At 42.8% G+C, this 24742-nt stretch overlaps 1 protein-coding gene, 1 long non-coding RNA gene and 4 other non-coding genes across 7 annotated transcripts; all 6 read left to right on the forward strand.

Annotated features, from left to right (window-relative positions):
- Positions 1-4483: 4483 nt before the first annotated feature.
- On the forward strand, positions 4484-6657 carry LOC127307928 (uncharacterized). 2 transcript variants are annotated; one of them, XR_007856023.1, is made up of 4 exons: positions 4484-4770; positions 4873-5033; positions 5151-5270; positions 5653-6657. It is a non-coding gene; the product is annotated as an uncharacterized lncRNA (long non-coding RNA). The 2 variants fall into 2 exon arrangements; XR_011746312.1 differs by having other exon boundaries at positions 4484-5033.
- A 2271-nt stretch (positions 6658-8928) lies between these two features.
- Positions 8929-9013, forward strand: LOC127310944 (small nucleolar RNA Z196/R39/R59 family). The gene has a single exon (XR_007857442.1). It is a non-coding gene; the product is annotated as a small nucleolar RNA Z196/R39/R59 family (small nucleolar RNA).
- A 515-nt stretch (positions 9014-9528) lies between these two features.
- Positions 9529-9617, forward strand: LOC127310938 (small nucleolar RNA Z195/SNORD33/SNORD32 family). Its single transcript, XR_011747840.1, has one exon. It is a non-coding gene; the product is annotated as a small nucleolar RNA Z195/SNORD33/SNORD32 family (small nucleolar RNA).
- A 1625-nt stretch (positions 9618-11242) lies between these two features.
- On the forward strand, positions 11243-11333 carry LOC127310933 (small nucleolar RNA Z195/SNORD33/SNORD32 family). Its single transcript, XR_011747836.1, has one exon. It is a non-coding gene; the product is annotated as a small nucleolar RNA Z195/SNORD33/SNORD32 family (small nucleolar RNA).
- Positions 11334-11413: 80 nt separating this feature from the next.
- On the forward strand, positions 11414-11498 carry LOC127310942 (small nucleolar RNA Z196/R39/R59 family). The gene has a single exon (XR_007857440.1). It is a non-coding gene; the product is annotated as a small nucleolar RNA Z196/R39/R59 family (small nucleolar RNA).
- A 9129-nt stretch (positions 11499-20627) lies between these two features.
- LOC127307918 (F-box protein SKIP19-like) lies at positions 20628-23727 on the forward strand. The gene is made up of 2 exons (XM_051338682.2): positions 20628-21482; positions 22652-23727. The coding sequence occupies exons 1-2, from the start codon at positions 20713-20715 to the stop codon at positions 23355-23357; spliced, it is 1476 nt and encodes a 491-aa protein (XP_051194642.2). The 5' UTR covers positions 20628-20712; the 3' UTR covers positions 23358-23727.
- Positions 23728-24742: the final 1015 nt, after the last annotated feature.

Raw genomic sequence — 24742 nt, forward strand, 5'->3', positions numbered from 1 at the left:
ACACACGTTGAAGTTGCACCAATATTATGTCATTGATGAATTGTTAGTGTCAACTACATCTTAAAGGAGAGTAGACAAGTGAACCCATGAACTCCGATCCATTTTAAATCACTAGAAACACCTTTCCAACACTATTACCTTACTTTATATTTACCACTATTATTTAATCCAAAAATACCAAAAAATACTTTCTCTACATACACACACACACAAAACCCAAATACCACTAGCCTTTATTTGTTTTTATCTAGTTTACTTAGGTTGTCTACTTTACTTTACTTTTATACTTGTATTTTCTATTACTAATACGAAACCTTGTGCTAGAAAACCACACGGTGGAGTTGGGGAAACAAGACAAGAACTTTATTTTGCAGGTTGCTCGAAGAGGAGATGAATAATTCAGCTTCTAAGCTAATTCTCCGAGAGTTTGATATAAACCCTCGAGTCACCCTTGTGGGAAAAAGACGCTTGCTACAACACTCTGCACTTGGAGTCCCAACGAGTTGGTCCACACAGAGTTGTTGCCATCACCCACCGAGAGGGCCCAAGTATATCTCTCCGTCATTTGGATGGAAAAATCCCATTCTTGATCCATGATCTTCAATTCTCACTTTCAGGTACCCAGTGCCACCTTTATAACCACCCAGTTACGAAGTGGTTTTTTTATGTCATCAAAACATTCCTCCGATGGGAGAGATGAGACCTCCGTGTCTCACACCCCTACTAGTCATAAAGAAATCACTATTCTCATCATTTATTCTAACTCCCACATAACCATTATCTAAGAGGCTTTTAATAATACCCATGTTATACTATCTTGGAAAGACACTTTGTTATCTGCACCTTGCACCAGGTCACTTCAAAATTTATATGTGGTCAACAGGTACTCAATAATACACGATGATAGTAGAAAAAAAATATCAAATGTCGACTACATAGAAAAGAAGACAAATCAAGGAGTACTTCCGTAACTTGTGGCTCCCATTTTAAAATCAAGGAGTACTTCCGTCACTTGTGGCTCCCATTTTAAAATCAGCATGCACATTGTTTCAGATTTCTTAATTCTTAAGGTTTCAGTAATGATTTGCTAAGCATGTTTGATGTCTATAAGCGTGTGTTAACCTTCTATGTCTTATAAGAAAATCATGAATTGATTTCCTGCTTTGTTATATGTTGAAATCCATTTCAAGATGTGTACATCCTTATTTGAAGCTAATTTCAGAACATTAAACGGCACAATGTACACTTGCAGGTTCACATTAATCATATGGAACGTTTCTTTATGCTACCGTGTAGCTATGAAATACTGTACCTCAGTTCCTTGATATAAATGTTTTGGCAGTTCAAAATGAACTGCGAAAACGTCTTATATTTGGGAACGGAGCGATTCAAGGACACCAGAGTACTTTTATTGTATCTAGACCGAACAGCCAGATAAGTTCTCCGACTTCGGTGAGACAATCGAGCGCATCATAGTACTCAGGTCATCTGCAGGATCTGTCGGATCGCCTCCTATCGGATAAGTCCAATACGGTTTAGGCACTGGCCATCTGTCAGGATGTGACTTAAGAAAAGTTAGAAAAAAGTGAATTCATGCAAGAAAGTACGGCACAGATAGTTACGAGAAGTGCTGGAAAGGACACCTGTTTGGAGTACGGTCGGTATTTTCTGCAGAAATGGTGCTACAAATACACACCGAGGAATAGTTTTAACATCCAAGATAACTGCTATACAACGCATCCAAAAGTTGCAGACATACCTTGTCTCAAAATTCCTGAGGCATTCAAGAATTATGTCCCTAGGTAGGAATGGAGTTACTTCCTCGTCATAAAAGTTCATACCGACGAAATACCCATCAGAATCAACAAGAGGCCCTCCGATCCCAACCTAGCACAAAAACAAAGTGACAGTGAACAAGAATTATTCCTGAAAAAAGATGACAGCTGAGTTCATGGCACGTTGTTTGTTTGGAAGGTGCACTTCAATATATCTGTAACGGTAAAGTTATACCTAGGCAATAGTATCTTAAATCAGCAAAGTAGAAGGACTTAGTAGCACCAACCCTCAAGTTATCATCAATCTTATTTTCATCATCAGAAGATCTGACCAGGCTTGCTGATGTCAGAATACTCGTGTATAGATTGCACTCTATAGCTATGCCGGTGCATACAGATAACCTTGTTTCTCCTTTACACATACCATAATAATATTTCAGATCGTAGCTGTGATCAAATCAAATGAGGAACTGAAATGATCATTTTAATTATAGTAATTTACCATTAGAGGAAGAGAGATGGGGATTTTGACCAAAGGCATACGTGACGTGCGCACGCGCATGCACATCCGCGACCGAAACGTCGCGGGTCCCTCGGCGCCAGCCACCTCTCAGCTCCTGCGTGCTGACCGAAACAACGCGCGCGTCGCTCGAGGGAAGGAGGGAAGGGATGCGTCCATCATTAATTATCCGCCCGCCGCGTCGCTGTTTGGCTCACCTCCTGCGTGCGTGCGTGCGACCGAGACGTGCTGGCCGAGCTTTCCTCCTGGATTTTGCCAGCGCGCCGCAACACCTCGATCCGTGGTAATTAAGCGCGCGGTGGGACCCAAACGTCTCGCGCGTGAGACGCACCCGTCCCGCGATCGACCTGCCTGCCCCGCCCGCCTCTTCTTTTTGGAGTATATTTTTTATACAGTATTTTGTTCAACGGTGCTCTCGCGCGCGCGTGAGACCGACACTAAACCCAACAGCAACCACCTCACGTGCACATGCACCGGCCATGCATCACGTACAGTAGCTGATCGATCGATGCCATGCATGTACGTACGCTCTCCCATCGACTTACGGCCTCCACAAAGGTATATATCCACCTACCTCTCCGATCAAAATTACTCAACAGCAACAATCTCACGTGCACATACGACGTGCACCAGCCATGCATCAGGTACATCAGCTGATTAATTTCACCGCACACCAAATTAGCTAGCTACCTACCTTTTCTGCTCATTGCGGAACTCGCACGATCGATCGGCATTTCGAACTATATATATATATATATATGCTAGCTAGCACAATCAACACGTCACAACAATCAGTACGTGAGCAACCTTTAAACAACATGGACGAAATTAGCTTGGCTCGCGACTACTGCGGTATGTTCAAGTCCAGGTGTGGGTTCTCAAATTTGGCGGAATAGTTTATTAAGGATATGGCCGAATTCTACCGAATTTTCACTTTCCCAAAACTCATTGTGTTTTTTTTTCTTGCGTACTAGCTAGTGCCATTTTGGCGTGACGAATCAAATAAAATTTAAGTACTAGAACCCCGCGTACTAAGTTAGGAGATGGCCATTCTCCAGCTATCCTTACACCGCTCAGATTTACGGTTGCCATGCCAGGTTCGACGTCAAGAAGATATGGTCTACTCATGCGGAGCCCAACTACAAATTGTTCGGTTCACTGGCCCTCCAAGAGAAGCTTCTGACCGCGGGCATGCTTGCTATCATGGGATGTGCCCACGATCACTCATGTCCTATGTGCCTTCGTGCGCCTCAAACGGATGTGTGAGCACCTCTCCGACAATGATGTCACCCCCGACCTTCTCCTCACCTCCCCCTCGATCTATTTCTGAGTGGATGCGAGATATCCTTGCGGCGGCTATCTTGGAGCACAGATTTAATCCTTCACATCGATGTATATCCAAGGAGGAATGTTGTGGTTTAAATGCAACATACACCATCGTCATCAAGCCACTCCACCCACACATATTTTTTTTCGACGATTTGTTTATTCCATGACAGGGTACCGACGAGCGAAGACACGGACTCAATTTCGACACCAGCATGGCAGACAACGCCACCATGCCATGCATGCGCCAACGAGGCGACGGTCGCCCCCGCTCGTCTAACAAGTTAATGGTTTAGGCCAGGCTAGACACCTTCACTGTCGGTCATCGACGGCAAGGCGAGAAGAGGACGTCGACATGTCCGGACAAGGAAGACGAGGTTAGGAGACAACGGCCGTTTTATTTTGCTCAACCAGTGCCTTGTGTTAGATGTACGAGATCTTTGTGCCAGACTGGCATACAACTTATGCATGCGTGGTGTGCTTGAAAAAAGTAAAAGGATCGAGGTGGTTGGTTGGTTCTCTAGCTAGGTAATGTACATGTACATGCACATGTTTGATAATGATCGATCAATTGGGTCAGGTCAGCAATCCATGTTTGGTACACATTCCCTAGCTTCCAACTACTATGACAAAAAAAAAAGTTGCGATCCAAAATTGAAATAAGATCGAGAAGGGTGCATGTCTCGGGAGCTTATGTCGCTAACTTCCGTGAGCAGTTAATTAGGAGTAACTTCCGTGAGTAGTTAATATACTGTACTACTATTCGATTTTTGGGCTAGGCAAATAGTAGTAATCATTATAATCGGGGTCTTAAACGTGGAGCACCAATAGCGGCAGCGGATCGACTCGAGAGAAAGAAAAAGAAGACGAAGATACAGAGAGATCGAAAAGCCGCACGTCTACATCTCTCCATCTCCACGTTTTCTCCTCTGTCTCCCTACCTCCCTCGCGCGATCGTGCCGCCTCCCGGCGACCCCTGCCACGCCGTTCACCCCTCTCCCGGCCCACTCCCTCGGCGACGCCGCGTCCCTCGATGTCCGTGCTCTAGGGAAACACAAGCGGCTCCGCTTGGTCCGCCGCCCACCGGCGACTATGTCGACCACCGCCACGGTCGGCTTCCTGGCTCCCGTCTCTAGACGCACGCTCAAGGTACAACTTGTGCCCCAATCCCCCCAATCTCAATCCTCGGCCTCCACCTTCGAAATACATTCTTTAATTACCCAGCGGCGGAGACGTCGCTTCTCGATTCAGTACCGTCTTGATCTACTCCAACAAGTCCGCCACCGCCGTCACCGTCGCCGTGGCCATATCAAGGTCACCCCATCCTCGCATTTGCCCGCGGACGTCAGAGCCCTCGCGCCCATTTGGCACTCCGGGATTCTCGGAAACTAACAGGGGAAATGGGCAAGTCGGTAAGTACTACTCGCACCTTGCGTTCTGCATGCGATGTGTGATCCATTTTTATTTGCTGCTTTGATTGATTGAGAAGACCATGTATTTAATTAGATGCCATGTCTGCATTTGTACAGTGCAAAAGCCAGGCTTCTTGCTAGTGATGCTTGTTGGCAGAATATGTGATAGAATCCTATTGAAGTACTCATTAATGGAGGTACTTGTTGTGGAGAGGTTCCTGCATACGTAGCATTGAGGTGATCAGTTCTGAAACTCGTGTTTGTTTGATACTTGATGTCGCAGTCGCTACAGCTGGGTGTGATTCCACTGATTCCATAATCCAGACAAGGATTTGTCTCAGTGTCCACTCTCCCAATTTCGTATGTTCAGATGTATTTTTCAATCTTATCTTATAATAAGAAGATTTCCGAGAGAGAAAATATGTATATGCATTGTTCGTCTAATAAAACTCCACATTATAATCCTTATTGTGTTTTTTAATATTACTACTTGAAACAAAAGACAGATCAATCATGGCCACTAGTCATTAGAAGTAGGCATATTTTAAAGTATTAAAGAAAGTTCAGTTACGTGTTTGCTGCAGTTTTAACTGAAACTAAAATTACTCTTCTCATTCAGGGATGACTTGGTGACCACAAGGAGCTCCTCTCTGTGCCCTTCGCCGTAATTAATGTACCTGCCCATTTATAACTAGGAATTGCGACGTAATCATTGTTTTTGTATGGTACTGTGTAGAAAAGGTTTTTTAGATCTTCAGATTTTAATTGAGACGTGGCAGATTCTAATATGTCATTAGGTGTTTCATGTGTAATCTTCTCTAGTCTGCTGAAAATGCTAACTAAGGCTGCTCATAGTGGGGAGTAACTTAGACTAGTAACATATGCCATGTTACTAGTCTATGTTACTATCTTCATAGTGGGTAGTAACTTATATGTGGTGTCATGCATTGTGTCATTTATTATGTTGTAGACTCATTTTGTCTTGGGGTGTGTGATGTTATGGTAACATAGCTAGTTACCACCTCATTCTCTTTCTTCATTTATTCGCATGCCATGTCACCAAAATGCCTTGAGATGTGTGATGTTACTAGCTATGTTACTCCCACTATGAGCAGTCTAAGGAACTACCATGTATATTGATGATTAATTCGTAAGAGGCACTTTGCTGACAATAATTATACTGCCTTAGAAAATATTTGTTGGTTTTAGCTACGACCAAAACAGAAACAACTTGTAAGATTCTGTAGCTAGCAGTCCAACAACTATCAGGGTAGTGTAAATTAGGGATTGCTGGGATTTATCTTCATTTTGTTGGGGAAAAAGCATTTACTTCTGCATGAACTAGGTGGTTTGGATTCATTCTACATTTGTATGACTTGAGGCAACAATATTGATATTATTAATTGTTGAAGCATTTACTTCTGCCTGAACTAGATTTATCTTCATTTTGTTGGGAACTATAGGGATGATTGGCATCTTGTGATTTTGTAGTGATATTATTAATTGTTGAAGCTTGCTGCCTCAATATTGTTACCTCAAGTCATTCAAGTTCTGTCGGTTCATCTTTTATTAGATATTGAGCCTATTTAGATTTGAAAATACGTTCTTTTGAATATCTATGTGTTTTGGGCGTACATTTGGGGGGGGGGGGTAAATGACCACACTGTGGTTTCTTTATCAGGGTAGAAAAAGACAGTCAACGGTGATGATATGATCCATATGTCACAGAAATATATATCAGAAGATCTAGTCTTTTAAAAACTACAATGGAACTTATACATCAAAGTATTAATCTACGAAGAAATATAGGGAAGCTTTTAATTTCCATGACAGATAATGTTCACCTATAATTCTTGAATCCTGTATGAGTGTAGTTAGGTTGTGTACTCCGTTTCTCATTTGCTTGAATCGTGTTAGTTCTCGTGGTTATTCTTTAGTAAAGTAAGGTATTGTTTCCATTTGTCTTAAAGCCTGGTGGTTAACTCATCTATGTGCAGTTTAATTTGGTAGGTTTATGGTGTAGTTCATGCTGTTCTAAGATGCATATTAGCCTGATATATAATTGCATTTGGGCTGCTAGTACAATTACTTATGATGTACTGTTTCAAAATATACAGCTACGTACTTACAATTCAACGAGAAATCCAAGGTTTTGTGTAATCTTAAGAAAAGAGGACCAAGTACTCTTACACATTGATTATTACGAGTTTTAAGATACATCATTTGACATCCTTACAATATTTATCAATAATTAAGGATCTACTGAACTTAGGACCTACTTTATACCTACCAAGGTCCCTCCCTTTCAAACTGATCGGAAAAATCTTTATTTGCATTATTTAACTTAATTTCAGACACGATATACAGTTAAACAGCTGGTTTTGTTGTTAGACAAACTTAGGACAATACTTACGATTTACGATATTTCTAAGAAAATTTAGAGCATTCTGTGGCCTCTTACAAATCTATTTGTACTTGCAAGTATGGAAGGTTTCTATTTAAAGATTGCTGCAACCTATATTGTCAAAGCACTTGCAATTTGCAAATATTAAATATTCATTAGTGATAGTCTCCACAGTTAACCCTAAAGGTTGTATATTATGAACTTGGCAGGCGAGTAAAGCCAAATGAAGTTGTTAAGCAAACTAGTATCTCTACCTTTTCGAGCTAGATTCCATTTTTCGGAATAGGTGGGATTTAAAATCATTTTTCTCTCTACGTGCGTTCTTAGGTTTATTGTTGCAACACCTCTCTACCTGGAGGTGTAAAAAAACTTGCACTCAGACAGTCAAGACAAAAAAAGGTTGGGAGGTGGGCTGCGCATTTCGGCACCTCTTATGCACTAGCTTGCTACTGTCGTGCCTTCTGGTGTTGAACATAAGAACAAAACCCAGAACTAGATATCTTCCTTTGCTGCAGTTGTGGCACAGATGAGAATAGTTTCCCTCAATGATTGTTTGCTCCTTGTAGTGGCATGTTATAAAATCTCTTTACATTAATCTTGTTGTCTCGTTGTTAGCTGCGATATTTCGAAGGAACATGGATTTTTCGTTTTTCTTGTTTGATGAAGTTATGCAATATGTCGATCATGTCTTGGTTTTTGGGATCCTATTCAGCTTCTCTGGATTTGATGATGACGGATACTTATGTTTTGCAATAGACATGTATACATAGAACTCTGTATGTTAGTAGTGCCTGCAATTAAATTGTCTCTAAAACATGCAGCAATTTTAAGTTTCGATGCGCCAAATTAATCACGGTGATTATGTACCAAAATAACTAAGTCCTTGCAGCTAATTGGAGTTCTGTGTGTTGGCGAGCACACTGTTACCAATTTCCATTGAATTAGTTTACTATGATATCATCTTTATTAGTACTGCATACACAGGTTGATGATGATGAAGATACAAAATCGGAGCGCATTTCGCTCGCTTTTATTTACAATGATGGATGGCTCTGGGGCCTATTTAAGTCTGCTACCATGCCCGTTTGTGAAGTGGAACTGGAGCTAATCATATTGGTGTGTACGGCGACCTTGAGATTTGTTCCAATTTTTCCCGTTAAAAGACTCGGCAAAACTGGGCAGCATGGCGAACTTGATTTCTCACAGCTTTAGTACGAGCTCTTTTATAATGTGGTGCCTTTGTAGTTTATCTTTTTATTTTATTTTTACTGGCGTTGTATCATGATCTGTTGCTTATCTTGAAAATAATGTTCTTTGTTCAGTTCTGTTCTTGCTTGTAGAAAATTGATGGGAGACGTGCATGCTAATATTACCGGCCACAACAGCATGCACTACCATCTGATCTATGTATCTCTTTTTAGTTGATATTTTTGTACTGAAATCTTGTGGTGAACCATTGGAGATATGTAGTGGATAATTGTTTTATTTTTGTGCAGTCTGTGATGCAAATAATTCAATTTATTGAACCACTGTGATTATTACAAATAAGATCTCCATCTTCCGGCTAAGAGTTTTATGCATAATGATTGTTCTCAGACTTTCTACATGTTTACTAGCAGCTGCTGGTACATTACAAATGGATCTACTGACTTTTAGATTCTGTGTTGAAAATATTAGATCTGATAAAAAGATACACTACGTCGTTTCATGTTCCGAGTTGTAGTGTTTCAGCAACAATACTTTCTTCTTAGTTAAAAAACAATATTTTCGTATTTATTGCATGAGTTGAAGTGAGTTTCTCCAAGGATTTTGTGCATAGCTCCAGTTTGGCCCATTAAGAACATGGCAAAATGGGAAGCGAGACATGCCTATAGCTTTTGTGGTTTTCAATTTGAACCATCTGCAGCTCACTCCTTTATACAAGTTCCTTTTTAGTGTCCTGCCTTTTAAGTTTACATCTCTTTATTTGATACCATTTACTTATTGGCGTTGTATTATGATGGTTCTTCTCTTGAATATAATGCTCTTTGTTTAGCTTTGTTCATGATTAGCTGATATGATTTCTGATCATCGTTCGTAAGAAAGTGATGGGAGAGAAGTGCTGATATCATATCCATACCACAACTCTGCATTCACTGTGATGATCAATTGATACATCATGCACTACCATCTGATCTCCGGTCGCTATTTTTAGTTGATATATTTGACCTGAAATCTTGTGGTGAACCATTGAAGATATGCAGTGGATAATTGGTTTTATTAGTGTGCAATATGTGATGCAAATAATCACATTAATCATTCTGATTATTGCAAATAATCACATTTGCAGAATCATTCTGATTATTGCAAATAAAATCACCATCTCTCGGCTGAGTTTGCGCAAATAGGGAAGTGTTAATTTGTTTTACAAATAATAATTGGAAAAAAAATGCATGCGATGTTTAAATTCCGCTTATTTGGTAGAAAATCCAGGCACTTATTGCTGACTTTTATAATGGCTATGGAACTGCTTGAGTTTCTTGACATGTTTGTTTGTGAAGCAAAAGTGGGGCAGATAACATTGGTATTTTGTGATTAGCTCCAGCTTTGCCTGTTGGAAGACGTGTCGAAGATGGGCGGTAGGAAAAACATGCGCCTAGCTTTCATGGTTTTCAATCTAAATATCTTGCAGATCAATCGTCTATGTGTGATCCTTTTTACTTCCCACTTATTCTATTTTATGGGGTTCCAAGTTTTTGTGTTTCTTCGCCTGTTTTAGTTGGATGGGATCTCTTTCAGATGCCATCAATATGTTGGCTTCTTGTGCTAGATGTTTTTTCAGCTGTACTCATGGAGTTGGTGGAAATCAGTGACGAGCTCTTCAACTGACGGGACCTCCTCTTCGACAACAACAATGGCGGCCTTGTGTCCAATGCAACACATAGACATCCCTGCGGCCTTCGACCGGCAAGCTCAACCCGTGGACCAACTCCGTCTCCTGCATTAGCATGCTGTACAGCCGAATCTACATGATTTGTGGAAAATGTTAGAGAGGTATTTAAAATCTTGCCAACATCTGTTATTTTGGAAGTATTGAAATGTTTCCTATTCAATATGTTTATTTTTGCTGCAACCTATGTTTTTAAAGCAATTGTTATTTTCGAAGATTCGTGATTATCTACCAACACAATTCACACTCAAGATATATGTTCTAAAACTTATCCATTCATGATTAATTAGTAAGACAATTCACACTGAAGCAAAAGGAAACGGCTAAGCAGAGTAGTGTGTGTACCTTGTCTAAACTAAATGAGAATTTTGAATTCATAATTCTCCCTTGGTAAATTAATTTCATTACAAACTCTTATTTGTATCAAAATTGTATTTCATTTATGGGATGTGTGTGCACATTATTGTTGTAACGGCATGATATGGTTACGGGCCTTATCAAAGCGCTTTTTGCTGCCTTTCATAATTGATGGCTATGGGCCTGTTTAAGCTTGCTGCCATGTTTGTGAAGCGGAACTGGGGCAAGTCACGATTGGTATGTATGGCATCCTTGTGATTTGCTCCATTTTTACCCATTGAAAGATGTGATAAAAATAAAGAACAGACAAACTTGCCCGTGGCTTTTATCGTTTTCAATCTGAACCATCTGCAGCCTAGTCATTTGTACGAGCTCTTTTTAGTGTCTTGTGTTATAAGTTTACATATATTTTTATTTTCTCTGTATTATGGTCTGTTACTTATCTTGAAAGTAATGCTCTTTTTTTAGTTTTGTTTCGCCTTAGCATATATGATCTCTGTTCTTTTTTAAAAAATTGATGGGCGAAGTGATGATATCATATCCATACCACAATTCTGCATTCCCTGTGTGATGATTAATTAATACATCATGCACTACCATCTGATCTTCGCTATTTTTAGTTGATATTTTTAAACTAAAATCTTTTCTTGCACCATTGAAGGTATGCAATAGTTAATCGTTTTTATGATGTGCGATGTGTGATGCATACAACCCCATTTGCTTGAATCACTGTGATTATTATTAACAAGATCACCATCTTTCCGCTGAGATTGCATAGCTAGTGAGGTGTTATCTCATGCTTTCAATGTTTTTCAATGCCATTTGGTACATGACGCTTGATCAATTATGCAATTAATGCCACATCCATTCCAAAATCATGTTGTCCTACTGGCTGCTGTATCTGCAGTGTTTTCATGTGGATCAACTAAGTCTCACAAGCTATAATTTTTGCATATACTGTACCTCAACTCTTTATCGATTCTGAATGTTGTTCTTATTTATGGCAACTTCTCATATAGACAGTAAATTTTGGTTGCTCTTGGTCCTTGCATTGAGAAAGGTGCTTGAAAACAATTGTTCGCTTTGTGCTACCAATATTCCTAGTTTTACTGGTGCGGTAAGTATAAGTATGCAGTGTTGTGTTTGATTTACTCAAGTTGCCGATGAACCTTGTGTACAGAGAGAGCTCATATGACAATATTTTTTGGATTTCTGCATGCTGTTAGTTGTTGTTGGCAACTGCCATCACCATATTGCCTATGTATTCGTAATATATTTTGGGCTTATTATTTCCCCCCTCTATTTTGGTGGCCCTTTGCCCCCCCCTTTGGGCTATATTTTCTTTTGCAAAACTTGGCATGATGAATATTTGGATGGTCCTGCTGACTGCTAGGAATAAACCTTGCGAATTTGGACTGTCCTGGTGACTTCTGTATTATTCATTTACTCGAATACTATTGTATGGTTTGGGTATTGACTTCAAGTGTGTGATGCCTGCTTGGTCCATTGTTTGCTGGAACTGTGAATTTTTTCTAGAACGGGGTTTCTGTCAATTCTTCTCGTATTGGTACATGGCGCCTAATTTTAATTACCTGATTGTTTGTGTTGTGGCATTGTTTAAACCTCAATTGTTTGCATGCAGGTGTTCCAGTCTGTATCTGCTGGGAGGTTACATTCAAACTGTAGAGGTAAATGCTAGATTTCTTCTACATTTTGTCCATTTTGAATTCGTGTGTGTAGAGTTCTAAGTGAAAGCAACCGACGGTTCCCCTTTTGTCCCATTTTCCTTTTGTCCCATTTTCGTCTATGTTTTCATCGTTCTTATATTCTATCTTTGACAGGAATGTGGTCTTCATGTACGTGCTGTTGTGATCTGCTCTTGGTTTGGATCTGGTGGTTTGGTTCCAGGTTAGAGCTAACCTGACTGATCGGACACGGTTCACAGGTTGGTTACATGTTGCTTCATAATTGATGATATCATGTATCGTGATATCCATGATGTTAAGTTCTATACGATTTGTTGCTATTATTTTTTAATGAAAATTATGGTTGTCTTTAATCAGTTGTTGGTATGTGTTCACATCAAGCCCCGTGTTGTGGCCTTCTTCTGAACTTCATTTCGTTTTATTTACATGCAAGTGTGTGTTGCGGTCCATCTCGGAGGTGCCTTTCTCACCTGTTTGAGGTCTGGTTGCTGACATGGTGTACCCATGAGTGTTGGCTAGTGTTTTCTGGCACAAATGTCTAATTGAGAGAGAGGTGTTGAAGCAATCATATATCCTCATGTTGGTTCGTTCTAAGCACTAACACTGGAATGTTCGTTAAATTTTCATAAGCATTTTGATGAAGCTTTTAATGTACGGTTTGCTAATGCGTGTGTAAATTAAAAAGTCCAGTTTGTCTGATTATATATGTGCATTCGTCCTTTTTTAGGACAAGCGTACCGAAATGAACTAAGTAGGTAGCATAGATCTTCTGGTGGGGCATTTCGGCGTAATTGATGTTTTTGTGTGTGGTAAACTGTGCAATTCGGAGTAATTGACATTGATCCTTAGCTCAAATCTGCTTGAACATTACAAGTACGTGATGGTACTCATACCGTTTTATTTCTTGAAGGTGAATAGACAATCCCAAGCTGAAGAGCACGCTTGAGCTTCTTCCCATGCTCTTGTACTTTCAGATTGACTACATTGCTATTGTGTCATGTTTTAGGTGAGTAACAGCTCCTCCCCTTGTGTCTTACAAGGTGGTCTGTGATATCTTGGCGTAGCGTAGGCGTAATACTTATTCCATATTTTCTCAGAATCGCTATGGCCTTGCTGATGTTACCTCTACATGTTCTTTCGCTTCATTTAGGTTCCCCGGAGGTGTTCAAGAACTTGGGCACAGACGGTTAAGAAGAAAAATGGTGAAGTAAGATCCTCATTTCCGGACGACTTATGCGTTTGCTATTAGCTAGCTATACTGTACAAGGATTTGCAGCTAAGAAAGGAATCCTCGTTTTTAGGGAGTGGAGCTTCATAATCTTATACTGGCTCATAAAACCTGAAAGTATTCCGGATGTTGAACACAAGTCACAACCAGATATCTTCCCTTGCTGCAGCTGTGACCCAGGTGAGAACAGTATCTATCATTGTTGCTTTGCTCCTGGTAGTGGCAGGATGCTACTATTGTAGGATCTCATCAATGCAATATTCGTTTTCGGGTCACTCTGTATGTGTCCCCTAGGTGCTCTATGATTAATTTTATAATTGTTGTGATGATCAATTAATACATCATGCACTACCATCTGATCTTTACTATTTGTAGTTGATTTTTTAAAACTGAAATCTTTTGTTGCACCATTGAAGGTGCAATGGTTAATCGGTTTTATGTTGTGCAATGTGTGATGCATACAATCCCATTTGCTAAACCACTATGATTACTATTAACAAGACCACCATGTTTTCACTAAGATTGCATACCTGGTAAAGTGTTAATTTGTTTTTATACACAACGATTCTTCTCATAATTTCAATGTTTTTCAATGCTATTTTGTATCTGATGCTTGATCAATTATGCAATTCATTTCAAAGTTTCTATTTCCATTCCAAAAGCCGGCTGTCCTCTTGGTTGTTGCTTCTGCGGTGTTTTCATGTGCATCAACTATGTCCCCCCTGATCTATATTTTTTTACCCATACCGTACATCAACTCATAATCCCATTCCGAATGTTGTTCTTATTTATGGCAAATTGAGAAAGGTCATCCAAAATAAATGTTCTCTTCCTAGTACCAATATTCCTTGCAATAAGTATAAGTAGTGTTATTATAGATTCAAGTTGTCGGTGAACCTTGTGTAGAAAGAGATCTCACATAACAATATTTGTTGGGATTTCTACATGATGTCAGTTGTTGCTGTCAGCTGCCATCACCATGTTGCCTATGTTTTTTTCATATATTTTGGGCCTAGATTTGCTGGCCTTTTGCCCCCTTTTTTCGAGCACATCTTTATCTATTTGTGCCTTGACCAGCTCTTTGCCATGACCATGTTGCCTATGTATTCTTAATATATTTTGGGCCTATTATTTCTGAGCACTGATTTGCTGGCCTCCCCCCTTTTTTGAGCACATCTTTCTCTATCTGTGCCTTCACCAGCTCTTTGATCTCTGTTATAGTGTCATACCCAATAAAATTACTTAGGCTAAGGCTATATTTTCTCATGCAAAACTTTGCCAGATGGATATTTGGATGGCCGTGATGAGTGATGTATTATTCACTACTTGAATACTTTTGTTTGGTTTGGCATGTGGAAAGGTGTTGACGCAACACACTCTAGTATGGATATTTGGATGGCCCTCGTGAGTAGTGTATTATTCATTACTCGAATACTTTTGTATGGTTTGGCATGTGGGAAGGTGTTGAAGCAACACTCTAGTATTTGGTTAGACTCATAACGTTTTATCTTTTGCTAGTGTGATTTGTAATAAGGTGGTTTAATATTCTTCTCGGATCTACTACTTTGGGTATCAATTTGGGTGCCTTTTTTTCTGTGGGATGGGTCTTCTTAATATGGGTATTGACTTTGAGTGTGTGATACATGCTTGGTTCATTGTTTGCTCGAACTGTGATTTTTTCCCGGGACGTGGTTTCTGTCGATTCTTCTCGTATTGGTGATCAAAATCAGGGGATTGTCTATGTTGTGGCCTTGTTCTAAACCTTAACCACTTGCATGCAGGGGTTGCAGTCCTTATCTGGTAGGAGGTGCCTTCCAAACCTGTAGAGGTAAAGGCTAGATTTCTTCTATATGTTGTCCATTTTGAATTCATGTGTGTGGAATTTTCTAGTTGAAAGCAAATGGTGGCTCCCCTTTTGTCCCCCTTTCCTCTATGTGTTTTCAATTTTTCTATTCTAACTGTGATAGGAATGTGGTATTTATGTAAGTGGTGCTGTGATATGCTCCTGGGTTGGATCAGGTGGTTTGGTTCCAGGTTTTAGTTATTGCTAACCTGACTGTTCGGACACGGTTCACAGGCAGGCTGGTTACATGTTGCTTCTTTCCTGATGCAGTCTTGTGTTGTGATAGGCATGATTCTAAGTTTTATATGATGTCTATCTCTTATTTTTTTAATAATTTTTTTGACTGTGTTTAATTTTCTTGGTTACTAAAAAGTAGAACATTAAAAAATCTCACATTTCTAGACCATGGAATATTTTGTGTACCTGCTACCCTTGTTCATGTGTTTGGCTGGTCAGGTGCTACCTAATTTGGTCTTTCTTTGTTTCAAACTCAAGTGTTTTGGTACTGCTCTCTTGTTGCCCACTTGAATGCTCAATGTAGGCAAGCTAGTTCTACCACTGACTGATTAGTGCACTCAAATGGGCCATTCTTACAAATCCGCAATACTGGCTTCCAATTCTCCTTCTTTCCTCCACAATTGAAGTCCTGGGTTGTCAGTGTTTTTACCATTTGGCTAGAAAGTACCAAGATATTTGTTCTTGACTGCTTGTGTATATTCTTTAATGTTGTAGTTGATCTGTAAATACTTCATTTGGTTTGGTTGTTCTATTCTTCCTTTTTTAGGTCTTCGATCTTGCTTATGTATTTTATTTTAATTATACATAGTACTTTGTCTGGACAATGATGAAAACACGAACAAAACACACCATGTTTCTGAACAGATTGGTGCACTCCGTAGCTCAAATATGTTTGAACATTGGAAGTACTTGATGGTTACTCGTACCATTTTATTTCTTGCAGGTGAATAGACTATCCCAAGCTCAAGAGTGTGGTTGAGGGCTTCTTCCAATGCTCTTGTACTTGCAGATTGACTCCCTTGCTATGGTGCATGATTTAGGTGAGTAGCAGCTCCTCCCCTTGTGTCTACAAGCTTCTCTGTGATATCATACTATCATGGCCTAGCTTAGCTATAGGTTTGGAAGTTAGAACTCGGAAAGGTTGTCCTGTGACTACCTTTGAAGTCTTTGGGTAGGACATCAGGCTAAGGTCTTTTCTGTAACTGTTATGGCCCTGCTCATGTTACCTATACATGTTCTTTTATGTAGCATGCTTGCTGTTGGGCGCTTTTTGTGTAGTTATTGTTAGACACGTGGCCTGAGTAGTCCATGCATGGTGCCATGTGTCCTTTTGTACAGCTGATTTATGGACATGATAAGCCCACAAGTTGGCCTGTTATTTGCCCCCCATTCGTTAGTTTACAATCCTGGTATTTCTTGGGCTCAAATATATACCCACTGTAATGTATGTGATTATACCTGGTATTGGTAAGTGAATGTTGAACTAATGATGTGTTTATTTTCCCTGCTATCTGCATGCTGCGCTAATTGGTGTGTCGCATGGAAGGGCAAGGACGACTCTGAAAAGCGCGGCTCACCTTCCTGCGGTGCTTCTGGTTGCAGCCTATGTTGTGACATATTGTTTGAGCTGATGTAATATTGTGTTGAACTAGATTAAACTCAAATTCCTGTAATACTCCAGTTTGGAGCTTGTAGTTGTTTCCTTTGCGCAGCGGTTCATTTTGTAAGCCCATAAGCAATACTGGTAGTAGTAAAGCTTCAGTAGCTTGTGGGATTATCGGTGCAGGCATGCGTGATAGCAGCAGATTATATGTGCGCTAGTACAAGATTAAAGCTGCATATGCAGAGATATATATCTATCTATAATATTCAAGTGTTTGTCATATTTATTTTTGATTATGTGTGTTGTAAATGTCCTAAAAAGAGTTTGGTTATGGCGAAATTTGTCACTGGTTGTTGAATTCCTCTTCTCTTTCAAATAGAATTTTGTTTGTTTCCTGAATTATTTTCAAAGAAACAAGATGATGAAGCTCATGGAATTCACCGCACTTTTTGTTTTGGTCTCATGAAATAAGGTTTTCGATCGGTTGGTTATATATGCATCGGTACTACTAGAACTACATGTATCCCCCCTCCCTTTTTATGGAAGCTGCAAATTCAAGGTTGAAGTGATTTTATTGATCAGCAAAAACCAATATGTACCTATTTCTTCTGAAACAAGAACATGGTAGACTTCCTTGACTAATGACAGAATAATCACAACGACAACTAGAATCTAGCTCATATTTTTCTTCCTAAATTTCCAAGCGCTGTGACGACTTGATGTTTATTATACGTAGCAACCAAGCTTGCCAGATTCAACTTGAGGATATAATAAGAATCAAAGCAACCGTTAATTAATAACCCAAAAATCATGGAAGAAGTCTACCGGGTCCAGCTTAATTAGCCGGCCATTAATTAAGAACGAGAAAATCATGGAAGAAGTCTACCGGGTCCAGCTTAATTAGCCGGCCATTAATTAAGAACGAGAAAATCATGGAAGAAGTCTATTGGATCCAGCTTCATTAGGTGACGGGGAAAATAAGGAAGCTTTATGCCTGCACAATTAACTGGACCGATTGATTATGATTCCATCCCATGGTTAACAAATGCGGTATTGACCTCCTCACCTCGATCATCTCCAATTACATGCCAGATCATCAATCCATGCGACAACACATCCTAGCCCTTCGTCACTTAGCACCGGATCGAGAAGGGAGAGGGATTAGAAAGGACCGACCGATCGAAATCCTTCCCCATTTATTCATCTGCTTAGCTCCCGCCCTTCCTAGCTAGTAGAACGCTTCTCAAGACTTCAAACATCATCTCTTCCATCCGGTTCAACCTTTTGGCCTCCTCCGGTCTACATATACTAGGAGGGGTGTGTCTCTACGCGTGCGTCGTGTATCGCGGCTACCAACGCGAGCCCATGGAGTACGTCGGGGCCAGCGTACATTCCGGGAGTGGTGTCCCCGTCGACATCCGGCTTCTTCAACGACGTCCCTTATGCCACTCTCGGGTGCGTGACACCGAACTTGTCGCCACGGTACGAGGATGCGCTGCCGCATGGCGGCTTCAACCCCAACGTCGTGTTCTACTCCCCGGCGTACGACCAAGCGCCCCAGTGCCAGCCATGCCCCGGTGAGGACGGCGCCCCGTTCACTGGCCGCAGTGGTCCGCTCAATTCTAGTTCGCCGGTGTTGAGGAGGAGGAGGGGGAGGACGAGAAGGGGGTGGAGGACGACGATGACGATGACAAAGAGGGCGGCGATGACGAGGACGATGATGCCACTGATGCCGCAGAGGATGCAGAGGATCTCGTGGAAGTTGACGCGGCCGGCGTGAGGAAGAAGAGGAAGAAGAAGAGGGCGGCCTTGGGCACACGAGGCCCCAAGTGGACGGTTCTGGAGGATGAATGTCGCTGCGAGTCATGGTCGACGGTGAGCCATGACTCCATCATCGGTGCTAACCAAAAGTACGAAAAGTATTGGGTGAGGACCAAGGCGAAGCTCGATGAGCGCAAGCTAGTCAACAAGGATTACCGCACGATGACAATGAAGAGGAGCAAAAAGGCAATGTCGACGCGCTGGGCCATCATCCAGGCGTCAGTGAACATGTTCCATGGGCACCATAACGAGGTCGACACAAGAGGCGACAGCGACACGAATGTCAGCGGTGTGGTACGCCTCTTTCTACGAAAAGTTTTAGCGCCTAGTTTTTAATCACGATCTGATTACACTTCCTTTGATTAGTTCGACCGTGCCATGGCGATGTACCAGAAGAACTCAGAAGGGTTTAAGTCTTTCGTGTTGATGCATTGCTATAGCAAGCTCAAAACGAACGAGGAATGGCGGTTGACGCGTCTTTCGTTGTCGAAGGAGAAACATGCCATTGATCTGGATGCGTCGCTCGCAACATCTCGTTGTCGAAGGAGAAACATGCCATTGATCTGGATGCGTCGCTCGCAACATCGGCAGGGCGTCCTATCGGCAACAAGGCTGCCAAAGCCGCCTTGACAGACGCAGCGGCGACCGAGAAGACGTAGGCGTCGATCACACAGTGCCTTGCCGAGGTCTCCTTGAGCCTGCTCTCCCGTGACAAAAAGGCCGACGCTGCTCAAGAGGCAAGAGAGAAGATGGAGCTCAAGAAACGCAAGGAGGACATGTCCCTGCTGACTGCGTCGACAACTGAAATGTCTCCCCTGACGCGCGCGGCGCAACAACTTCTACAAAGGCAAGATCCTCGACGACATCGAAGCTAAAATGGCGCCGGTCGAGGCAGCGGCAGCAACTCCAACCCTGGAGCAAGAGCTGGTATGAGCATGCGCGTCTGCGACAGCGTCTGCTAGTACACCTGCGTCAGCGGCATTGCTGACTGCGTCGACAACTGAAATGTCTCCCCTGACGCGGGCGGCGCACAACTTCTACAAAGGCAAGATCCTCGACGCCATCGAAACTAAAATGGTGGCGGCCGAGGCAGCGGCAGCAACTCCACCCCCGGAGCAAGAGCCAGCACCAGCATGCGTGTCTGCGACAGCGTCTGCTAGTACACCTGCGTCAGCGGCATCGACATCGGCGTCGGCCTCGGCGTCAGCGACGGAGTAGGCACACCGGGCAGAGCACGACGAGGTCGTCGTGATCGGCGTACCTACATCGACTCAGGATGCGCCGCTAGCCTCACCGAACCCCTTCTTTTAATTTATGTTTAGATTGCACCACCTATCTGTAATATGATCGCGCTTCTGGTAATTTGATCGCGGCTACTTCGATCACGACGACTTCAACAGAAACGATCTCTTTTGAATGTAATTTATTTAAATTTCTGTTTAAAAACCGCGTTAGAGGGACGCGGCTGGAAAATGACGGTCCCCAAAATGCTCGATTCAGCCTCGTGTAGGAAAGTTTTGTTAGACGGGGCTGAAGATGCTGGTAATCTCGGGGAAGGTCAGCGCGGCCCTTCGGCGGCAAAACCTGCCCCAAAATTCCAGCGCCTGTTCCGCGCCTTGCGCGCTACGTGCACGGCGCAATCCACGCGTCGTGATTCCAGACTGCCGCAATCCACACCTCTTTTTACTGTCTGTCTCTTTCCCCCATTTCTCGCCGTACCCTGCAAGCCTAAACCTTTCTCTCTCTCTCTCTCCTCCAACCCTCAACGCCATGTCCACCTCCCGCCGCCGCCACCACAAGCCGCCGCCAGCGGGGCGCGCCGTATGGGTGCCTCGTGACGCCCAACCCGCCACCGTACGCGGCCTCGGCGGCGCCCCGCAGCAACGCCCTGCTCCTCCCAACCCTGCGGCGCCTCGTCCGCAGGCGGTGGGGCGCGCTGTATGGGTCCCTCGTGCCGCGCCGCCATCCACCGTACGCGACCTTGCCGGCGCCCAGCAGCAGCGCCCCGCTCCTCCGAACCCCGCGGTGCCCCATCGGCAGGCGGCGGTATGGGTACCTCGCGAGGCGCCGCCCGCCACCCTGCGCGACATTGGCGTCGCCCAGCGGCAGCCCCTCGCTCCCCCGAACCCTACTCCCACCGAGCCCCGGTCCCACCCCGCAGTGCCTCGTGACGGCGGGGCGCCGCCGCAGCCCCTCACCCCTCCGAACCCCGCGGCGCCGCCACCGGACGCGGGCCCCGACGGCGAGGCGAGGGACTGGGCGGCGCTGCCGCTGGACGCCATCTCCTGCGTCCTGCGGAAGCTCGACCACATCGAGATCCTCATGGGGGCCGGGCAGGTGTGCCACTCCTGGCGCTGCGCCGCGCGCGACCACCCCGCGCTCTGGCGCCGCATCGACATGCGCGGCCACCCCGAGCTCGACCGCCAGGTCAACCTCTACAAGATGGCGCAGGGCGCCATACGCCGCGCACAGGGCCAGTGCGAGGCGTTCTGGGCCGAGTATGCTGCAGACGACGACGTGCTCCGCCTCCTCGGCGACCAGTAAGATTTCGTCCTCTTAAATTTGCGTCTGCTTAGTTCTGTTCAGCCTGAAAATGCTGCTTCGGTTTGTTCATGATGAAATGATGTTCGATTTGGTTCGATTTTAATTCAATACTGGTAATAATGGTTAGTTTACATAGGATTGGATAAGAGGTGCGGTTCATCCTAGCCTTATTCTTGTCTTCTTACTTACATCTTTACATTCATACTTTAGTGGTATTTTCCTCAGAGGAAGAATGTAACGCTATTCATACCTGGAATATCTTCATGTCTTAGTGTTTTACTCCCATGATTTTTCTCAGCCTACCATTTAGCGGGTGCCTGTGCAACCTATCTTCACAAAGTAATTAACTGTGCGTAGCAAGCAGTGTGATTTCCTCATATGCCTGACAATTATCTAAGGTAGGAACTTAAGGTGTTATCAGCTTACACAACTATGTGAGATTTCCTTCTGGTGGTCTTTGGTCTAGAAAGTTCACAAGTTTCCTTGCATATTTAGCATAGAGCAATGCTTTCCTTGGTTTGAAATGGGGCACCAGGGAGTTGTAGTTTCAGGGATGAAACATGAAAATATTGAACATTGGATCTGCTGATGATCCCATATTACTTTTTAACAGTGAAGTGGAATAAATTACTCCGTGCTGAGTTTATATGCGAAATAGATTTTAAGTGCTGCTGTCGTGCCCTATAACTGCATTCTCCAGCCAAGTCCGTTCACCTAATGTTCTGTGTGCCAAACATAAATAAGTGAAGTAGGTACCACTAAACTCATTCCAGGTGATATCCTGGTCATCATGGGTAATTATCCTCTAAACGACTTAAGCCCTATTACACTCATATCTGGTCATTAACAGTGACTATCCTCTGAGATGACATATCCCCTATTACAATCATATTTTAAGTGCTCTTCTACACCAGGATAAAGATGGTAACTCTTCATAGTTTTTACATAATATCTGTGCATTTCTTTTTTATGGCGTATTTATTGGTTAATATTTTATTCTTACTGCAATCACCTCTATATTGTTATCTCGTAGGACTGATAGTGCATAGCTGCAACTTCACTGGGGCAAGCACTTGTGCCAGTTATAACTTGTGCAGCATACATCAACAATTCTGTTTTGAGGGCGTATTTTCCGGTTACTAATGTACAATTTCTATCTTTGCAGGGCACCATCTCTGAAGAGTCTCAGCCTCATTGCTTGTCAGGATATCATGGAATTCGAAGAGGAGATAAAGAAGTTCCCTCTGCTTGAGGAGCTTGAGATTTCACTCTTCACAAATATAGGTGGGAAGCAAGTGTTTGAGGAGATTGGCAAAGCATGTCCAGAGCTGAAGCACTTGAAATTCAATGCGTACCGGTTCTGCAATCTCGGTGATGACACGGACACTGAGGATGACAATAATGAGTTCAGGTATAACAGGGATGATGATGCTCTGGGGATTGCATCCATGCATGGGTTGCGCTCCCTGCAGCTCTTTGGCCAAAACTTCACCAATAAGGGGCTGACAGCCATCCTTGACAACTGCCCCCACCTGGAGTCCCTCGACATCCGCCACTGCTTCAACATCTCCATGGATGGTGCTCTGCGGAGAAAATGTCGTAACATTAAGACACTCAAGCTCCCCAATGATCCAATGGATGGCTATGATCTTTGCTTTGAGGGCCCTCTCTGGTCATTTGGCGTCCAGTCTGACAGTGATGATTATGCCTATGCGCCTGACTACATCCTGGACTCAGATGAATACGACGACTACTGTGATCCTTTCCGTTACCTTGACGGTGTCTATGAGTCCGAACTCAATCCAGAAGACCGTATGTTCCTCAAGGGTATGCGCATGTTTATGAAAGATTCTGATGATGATGATTACTGACATAAAGTTCTTTGTGGTCTAGCTACTGGTGATGCTAGGGATCTGTTGGTGCTCGGATCTCACATTTGGCTGGAAGGTTCCTTACCTCTTTCATCGTAGATCATGTCTCGTACTTTGTCTTCTGTTCTTTTCGTGTGTTTATCGAGTAATTCCATGAACCAGTTAGCAGTAGAAAGCATGTGAGCAATCCCGTGTGGCAAGGTTCTCTACAACTGGAATAAGTATTTAGGGATTCAGCAAGTTTGAGAATATGGTTCATCATTGTGACAGGAGCTCTATGGTTTGGGCGCTGCAGTGCTTGTTTGATGTACCGAATGTTTCAGTGGAAAACTTCTTTAGAAGTACTGTTATTTGATGCCGGTGTTGGGAATATTGCTGTGACAAAGGGTTTTCTTGGTTTTTTTTGTGTGCGTGTATCTTTTTTGCCAGAAAGAAACGGAATTACATTAGTCACTGATCTTTGAATTATCTACCAGAGATAAGTTCGCGTTGAGGTCCAACGTAGAGGATTAGTTATTATACAGATCATGTGAGGTGTGTGTATCAGTTGTATTATCAGACAGCTTTCTGCATTCCTAGCTCACCGATCCAAACTGCACTACTTCTAGTTAATGCAAACTCTTTACTCCTTATCTACTTCCTCGTCTGATTGCCTCTTGTTTATCTTCCTCCGCGGTGTTCCTCTCTGAACCTTCAAGAAATGCGTAGTTCTTTTGCACCTTCCTGTTGTGCCAGTTCTGCTAATCGGTAGATGTGTCACCCACTCATCTTATGCCCCCACCGATATAGAAAGGGTAACTCTTTTTCTTTTCAACAAATAGAAAGGGTAACTCAGTGGCGGCATCGCCAACAGACCTTAACCCAGAGAAGGCAGACCTATGCCGATCTGAAGCTCATCATCCTTAATGAAGGGTAACTCCTTTTACCTCAAGAAGCAAGTTGGAGTCGTCTTAATAAAGCTCAACAGAATAAAAACAAGTGGGCAAAAGAAAAATACTTAGCAAACTACAATGCAGAGGCGAAAGAACAGTCGTAGCTGATCAGAAAGCACCAACTGGACACTAAATTCCAGCAAAGAAAATGCGTAGTGAACCAAAAAAAAAGTATAGACCCCTGCTCGCCTCGCCAATTCTCCATGCTCGAGGGCTATAGAGCCTTCGTGGCCATGCGCAAAAGCTTATTAATTGGAATAGCTACACAGTGGACTTGGGTGCAAGGAGGTCTGAAAAGTCCCGAGTCACCTTTCAGCTCATTCAGATTCAAGATTCAGGGTACAAAATATATACCATACCAATGAAGTGTGTACATGCATGACTTGTCCAAGATGTCTCAAGCAAGAGGAAGCATGTACGGAGCTGAATGTACCAATATATTCAGCTTATTTC

This window comes from Lolium perenne, chromosome 6 (assembly GCF_019359855.2).
Source record: "Lolium perenne isolate Kyuss_39 chromosome 6, Kyuss_2.0, whole genome shotgun sequence".
Taxonomy (NCBI): domain Eukaryota; kingdom Viridiplantae; phylum Streptophyta; class Magnoliopsida; order Poales; family Poaceae; genus Lolium; species Lolium perenne.